At 39.9% G+C, this 7,001-nt stretch overlaps 1 protein-coding gene across 1 annotated transcript; it reads left to right on the top strand.

The window, feature by feature from the left end:
• Positions 1-5,299: 5,299 nt before the first annotated feature.
• Positions 5,300-6,989, top strand: LOC110844760. Its single transcript, XM_022091042.2, has 2 exons — positions 5,300-5,634; positions 5,701-6,989. The coding sequence occupies exons 1-2, from the start codon at positions 5,366-5,368 to the stop codon at positions 6,887-6,889; spliced, it is 1,458 nt and encodes a 485-aa protein (XP_021946734.1). The 5' UTR covers positions 5,300-5,365; the 3' UTR covers positions 6,890-6,989.
• The last annotated feature ends 12 nt before the right edge of the window (positions 6,990-7,001 follow it).

The raw sequence follows: 7,001 nt of genomic DNA, 5'->3' as shown, positions 1-7,001 counted from the left end.
GTGGTATCATTACCAAAAGGACGGAGTCGGAAAAAATCATTGCGACTACAACGAGTCCAATGAGTGGTATTGTCTGGAATGTCGGGATGTAGCAGAAACTAAAGAAAATGACAGTATTGAAAAAGATGGGAACGACGACCTGGATTCTGAAAACGGAGATCAAAATGACGGCAACGACGACGTACAGAAGTTTGATGATGACACATATACCGAAAAACACGACGGACCTGAGGATGATGCGAATGGAGGTTCCCAGGCGGATATACAAAATAACGAGGAAGACGCACAAGAAACCTCATACCAGTTCGATCACCAGACAGGGTCAACCGACCAAAATGAAACCGTACGAGTTCACGCACCTTTGGCTGATGTACAACTCGATGTGGACACAGTTTGTACTGTCCTTGGCATTTCTCAGGAAGAACTGAATTATATTCCGGCTAAAAAAATTACAGTTATATTTTCCCCAAACGAAGTTTCCAAATTTTTTGACTACAAAACTTCGAAATTTGTAGAAAACAAGATTCGTGGGGACGTTATCTCGCAGAAACTTCGGGAAGCAGGCATCCTTTGCCCTTTTAAGAATAGGCGGGAGCCCTATTATTATTCGGAGAGGAAAAAAGATCAGCCATTCGCTCGACAGGAAGGATACTGCTCATGTGGAATCAAATTTCAAGTAACTTTCACATGCAAACCAATCCAGGGAGAGGCCTTGGAAACTACCTTGGAATCTTTCGGAGTTTCACAGACTTGAGCCATGTGAAAGGGCTCGAGCTTTTACATAAAAGCGTTCCTCCCAGTGCAGACGCTCTACGAACTGTGAAATCAGAGTCCAAAGGAAAAGTCAGACTGGCTTCTAATATATTCGACGACTTGAGGTTGTTGAAAAATCACTACCAGACAAGCCACAACGCCAACGCCACAATTTGTGGTTACATCCAAGATTTTAACTTGGATGCAAAACTTTTTAGGCTGGATCTTTTCGACCAGCAATCAATAAAATTATTTACGGACACAATTTCACGAGAACATGTTATTGTGGGAATTGATGCGACAGGAGGTATTTTAAAGCCCCTCCCACGAGATGCCCTATATCCTAGCAATGATCCTGCTGACAAAACTCACAGGAACAAAAGGAACACATTGTTATTGCACACTATTGTGGCACAAACGAAGCAGGGAAGCTTCATTGTGGCTGACAGTGTTTTAATGCGAGGTCAATCCAATGATATTGCGGGTCCTCTTACTAGCATCAAGCGAGGCGTGAAAAAATTACGCCCATATCAGACCAAGAGTGCCCCTGATGTAATATGTACCGACTTTAATTTCGCCATGCTTCATGCTGTGTCTGAGGGATATAACACAATGAAACTAGAAGAATATTTGAAGAAAAGTTACGCCGTCCTCAAAAACGAGGACACGTTTGCTGGAGATACGGCGTGCATACAATTGTGTGCATCTCATTTGACAAAGTCATTTCTTGACAATGTTCGCAAGAAAACCGTTGGGCATAAATTTCGAAATGAGATCGTGGACGCAAGCGTACGAGGGTTAGCCAATTTACAAGAGGCGTCAACGTTAAACGACGTGGAAATCGCCATGAAGGATATATGTACCCTATTTGGGAAGGAGAAGATGTCCCCCGAAGATGTCCAACACAACCTCGCGCGAATCAAGTCAATTTCTCTTGAAGAATGGGTGGATGGGGACGTTATAGTGGATGACTATGCAGGATCAGACGAGGAAGAAGTAAACGCAAGTAGGTTATTACGTGAGAAGTCGCCATTCTACCACACTTTTCAGAAAATAAGAAGAATTGAAGAAAAACACGTGAATGAGGATGCAGAGTTGAACCCATTTTACAATCCTGCTGTGCTGAACGTGTTTGAAAACACATACGCCCCATACGTTGGAATTTTCGCACGTGGAGTTGTGCAGCAAACCAAGAACGCCAACTTTGTCCGGGCAACGAATGGATCATGTGAATCAGAGTTTCGGCTATTAAAGCAAAATCTTATCGTGGAACCGGAAAATGTCGCCGACTTTGTTCGGCATCGCTTAGAAATTACAAATGGTAAAAACAAAAAATTTGTATTCGACAATCTACCAAAGAAAACAGCAAGCAAAGAAGTTAAGCTAGTTACAAAAACGCTGCAAAATGACGACGAAATCGAACGTGGAGATATTCCAAAGGGACTAATTCAAGAAGAAGTTCAAGAATGCAAGGAGACATGGAGCAAAAGAAAAAAAGGCGAACGAAAAAATAGATATTTACATAATAGGACTGAGCTTACCAAGCTTGACGAGGAGAAGGCAAGAGAATGCAAGGGTTCAAAAGATTGGGAGAGACAGGTCTTCTCAACCCCTCCAACAAGTTCTTACTCTGAACAATCAAAATAATGTAGCACGAACTATGGATGGATGTTTGGAGACTCGGTAATGTAGTATTTAATATTTAAACAAACTTTAATAACCGTTTAACATCGTATTCTACAAAAATACCCGACTGAAAGATGTTTTATTATAGTGTAAATACTAATTTCTTCCTATACAAATTCGGGAAAAATAGGCAAAGGCGTAATAAAACATCCGCGGAAGAAGAGGAGACTACCACAGCTAACCTGGAGTCAAAGTTTAGGAAAATAGTCTCTGACATTCTGACGGATCAGCAAGGGAATTCTGGTCTGATTAGCCTAATTGAATTTTTGCAAACGTTTATTACCAAATTTCTTATAACAGTTATAACAATAAAAATCTCTTATATTCTTAGCTAAGCAATCGCTGCGGAAGCAAGTTTGGGGTGAAGAATTTGTCACCCAGGAGAAACAACAATATCAGCGATATAAGTAACTTGCAAATACATAATAATATGGACGATGAATTTAATTGTAATTATTGTACAGAATCGTTGAGAATCTTACTGAGGATTCACTCATGATGGCTTACTCCAACATTAAAGAAGACATAATGGAACTTTACGTGGCCAATCGGGATGAATTTGTCGGCGGCTACAAATGTGCTCGACAAAAGGTCGCTAAATTTTCCCAGCTATTTAACTAGAACCTGATATAGTAATATTCTAATACATTATTTACGCAGATGTGGGTGGAACGAAAGCCAAACTTTTCTGGAAATTTGCAGCAAATGGTGGTATCATATCCATTTACCACAAAATCTTGCTCGAAGATATGTTCCACAGTTTCCTCCGATATCCAAAAGCTTAAAAACATCTCTGCTCTAGGATTTGAAGTATCTTTACAATGATTATATCACAATTTACATTTAAAGAAATTATGTATTACGTATTCTTACTATATATTATTATTTCAGGACATTTTACAAGTAACAACCGTTCTGCTTCCCGAAACACTGGAGCTAATTTACTCTGATGTCTTGAAAATACCACTTCACCAAGCAAGAAAAGAGCTTTCCAACATCTCGCCATTTGACTAACTTGATAAGCTTATAAATTTAAGTTATACGAATCTATACTACATGTTCATTATTGAGAATCAAAGTAAAACTAAGGAAGAAGGCAAAAGTAACTCTGAGTTTATTTATATGGATCCGATGCATCTGGAGGGTGCGGGTCCACACCAAAAGATGACCAGGGGTGTGGTCGGTAATACATGCAAGCATGGAGGCGGTAGTTTGAAATCCCGCTGTAGGAAACGGCGACAAACTCAAAATTAGCAAAAAGTCCAAGTTATGACTTTTACCGGCTTGGTAATTTTGACCAGAGGGATCTGGCGGGTGCGGGTCCGCATTAAATGATGACCGGGGGTGCGGTCGATAACATATGTGAGCATGGAGGCGGTAGTTTGAAATCCCGCTGTAGGAAACGGCAACAAAGTCAAAATTAGCAAAAACTCCAAGTCATGACTTTTACCGGTTTGGTAATTTTGACCAGAAGGCCGATTAAATGATGACCGGGGGTGCGGTCGATAACATATGTGAGCATGGAGGCGGTAGTTTGAAATCCCGCTGTAGGAAACGGCAACAAAGTCAAAATTAGCAAAAAGTCCAAGTTATGACTTTTACCGGCTTGGTAATTTTGACCAGAGGGATTTGGCGGGTGCGGGTCTGCATTAAATGATGACCGGGGGTGCGGTCGATAACATATGTAAGCATGGAGGCGGTAGTTTGAAATCCCGCTGTAGGAAACGGCAACAAAGTCAAAATTAGCAAAAAGTCCAAGTTATGACTTTTACCGGCTTGGTAATTTTGACCAGAGGGATCTGGCGGGTGCGGGTCCGCATTAAATGATGACCGGGGGTGTGATCAGTAATATATGCAAGCATGGAGGTGGTAGTTTGGAATCCCGCTGTAGGAACCTATGCGGATTATTTTATAAGTTTATTAGTTAGTTTTCTGGATTTTTTTAGGAATTTAGAGTAAAATTAACATTTTGGGGTATTATGATACGGCTTAGGGTGAGGGAAGTCGATTACACGGTTTTTTGGAAGTGGCATCTGCGGGTATGCGGTAGGAAGAGAGGCGGCGGTTGGCGGTAGGAAGCAGGACGGTGGGCGGCAGCAGTGCACTCAAACCCAGGTACAGCTTCACAGACGTCATCTGATTACATTTTTTCGTCTCATCTCATCTCATGCATAGACTTTATATAATGTCTCAACTCTTGTGTCTCATCTCGCCATTTCACTCCCAAAAGAAATCAAAAATTCTGCATCAGAAAGTCTGCATCAAAATCGCTTCGTTTTATTGAAGTAATTTCATCGGCATCTGAGGACATTTTCTTGAATTATTTTTATTGCGAGCTTTCTTTCACATACAGTAAACTTCGTCAGGCAAAGTCTTTTTTTCGCTTCGTTTTCGTCATTGATGTAAGCAAAATAAAAATGCAAGTTTTAATACTGTCACACTGTGGATGAGTACAAATGCAAAGAATGCAAATGACAAATCAGAATACAATACTTGGTTTTCACTTCTCTGGAATAGTATGTAATTAACATCATATTTTTATCTATCCAAATGAACACCAAATTTGAGATAATGCACGTGTCAAAATAATTTAAGTTATTCAATGTCAATGATTCCCAAATAATGCTGCTTGCCAGCTATGTTGCATTTATAGCGCCAGGACGTTGTTTGCGCAAGATTGGAATGATTCGAATTAACATTAACCTAGAATGACCAAAATTAAATCACATATTTTTTTCATGCTTTACCTAATATTCGATTTGCATTTGAAAGGGAACACAGGTGTTTTATATATGTGTGTAATGACTAAAAAGTTTCCGGCTTTGTAAAGGTTGCATATAAAAGGTTCAACATTGCAATGTCCTCCAATCACTCTCCTGCAATTTAATTTTTTTGCGTCAAGTGTAACGTTTTTTGCTGAGACAAAATGTTACATCGTCGAGTAATATTAAGCATCTGGTCTTTGTCCGTCTTCGTCAATTTGATTGATGGGGATACGCACGAGAGTTTAGTAAAACAGACGGCTAGTGGAAATCCGTACTATGTAAGAAAAACGGCACACCTCCCAACTCACCAAATTCCAGAAATATATGACACCGTTTATCCCGTCGTGTTCGAGTTCACGACCCCCAATTGGTCCAGGCCCATTAATCTAATTGGCTACACATGCACTGGAGACGATTATGACAATGACGGGTAAAATATTTTGTGCTGGCTGTTTAACTTTCACCATTTGATATCTCACTTTCCCCTCTGGTGCAGGTGGTCATGTCCGATACTGTGGTACTGGCTAACAGGAGTCCGAGATAAGTTGCAAGAGGAAATCTACGTCGAGAACATGAAAGCCAGGGACACGTCAAAATTTCCAACAGATATCGTCTGTGACCAACTTCGACAAGTATTTGATGGTTTATATCTCGATGAAGAATCTAGATCCGAGTTCTTATCCTTTGCAACATCTCCAACAAATTGTCAATCCTCTCAAACCACACTTGTTCCAAGGAGCGATAAATATGTAGCAAATGCTATTGATGCTCCATACCGGACGATGAGAGAAAAATTCTTTACTGAATATTACAGCTTGCAAACTCCACTTAATCGATCTAATGACGCCATGTACACGAATGCCCGGTATAACTTGTACTCATCAGGTTTATTTGAGTATCATATTGAATCTCGAAGATGGACTCAAGCTCTGGCTGAATGCAAGGCTAACAGAATTCCAAACACGTTAATTACCCCGCAAGACTTACAGCAAGTTTTGAGCGTTGTGGCTGCGAATGCCTCTGTGAATGGGTTAGAACTTGTGGTTGGGATTTCGGAATTGAGCAAGTACTATAAATTAACAGGAATTTCTGATTGCGCATTTACCCCAAATTCCATGATTGTCACTCTTCAAGTTCCAGTACGATTGTTGAGAAATAGCGGACATAAAATACTTGAATATCATCCTGTCCCGTATTTTAACGAGCAGGGGCAGGTTTGTCAAATTAATTTTAAGGATAATCAGTACATTTCCGATCCTTTTTCTCAAAACACTTTGACGAATGCTAAAGAATTGCATTGCAATGAGAATAATGGTTTTTGTCATTTGACATCGGAAGTTGAGAGAGGATTTGAAGCGATGACGAGTTGCCCACAAATCCTCTACCAAGAGGGAGATGATTCAGAAATCTGTAAGGTGCAGTGCACAAACAAAAAATTCGTAAAGCTTCCCATTGTCAGGAAGGTTTCGGATGATCGTATTCTGGTTTTTGGGAGTGGGCGTGGTAAAAAGAACGAAGTGAAGATTGTGTGTCCTGAATTCCAGAAAATGGAACCTATCGATAGCTCCAAACAGGCTGTTGAGGTAACAATTCCGTGCGGGTGCGAAATTCATAAAAATGGGAAATCAGTTTTTAAAGTACGAGGAGATAAATGTGGTTCAGAAGTACACATCATAAAAGCATAGCTCATTCTGATTAATATATATTTTTTAATAAGTGTTTCATGATATTTCATTTTAATGTATGTATGAATGTATGAATAAATAATTGAAAACCTGTCATAAATTGTTGAATTTC

Source organism: Folsomia candida, unplaced genomic scaffold, assembly GCF_002217175.1.
Source record: "Folsomia candida strain VU population unplaced genomic scaffold, ASM221717v1 Fcan01_Sc002, whole genome shotgun sequence".
Taxonomy (NCBI): Eukaryota; Metazoa; Arthropoda; class Collembola; order Entomobryomorpha; family Isotomidae; genus Folsomia; species Folsomia candida.
Note: the sequence above shows the minus strand (reverse complement) of the source record. Positions and strands in the feature narration are given on the sequence as shown.

Coding starts and splice junctions, on each gene's coding strand:
- LOC110844760 (XM_022091042.2), top strand. CDS start 5,366: ATGTTACATCGTCGAGTAATATTAAGCATCTGGTCTTTGTCCGTCTTC. Junction 5,635..5,700: donor GACGATTATGACAATGACGG/GTAAAATATTTT, acceptor CCTCTGGTGCAG/GTGGTCATGTCCGATACTGT.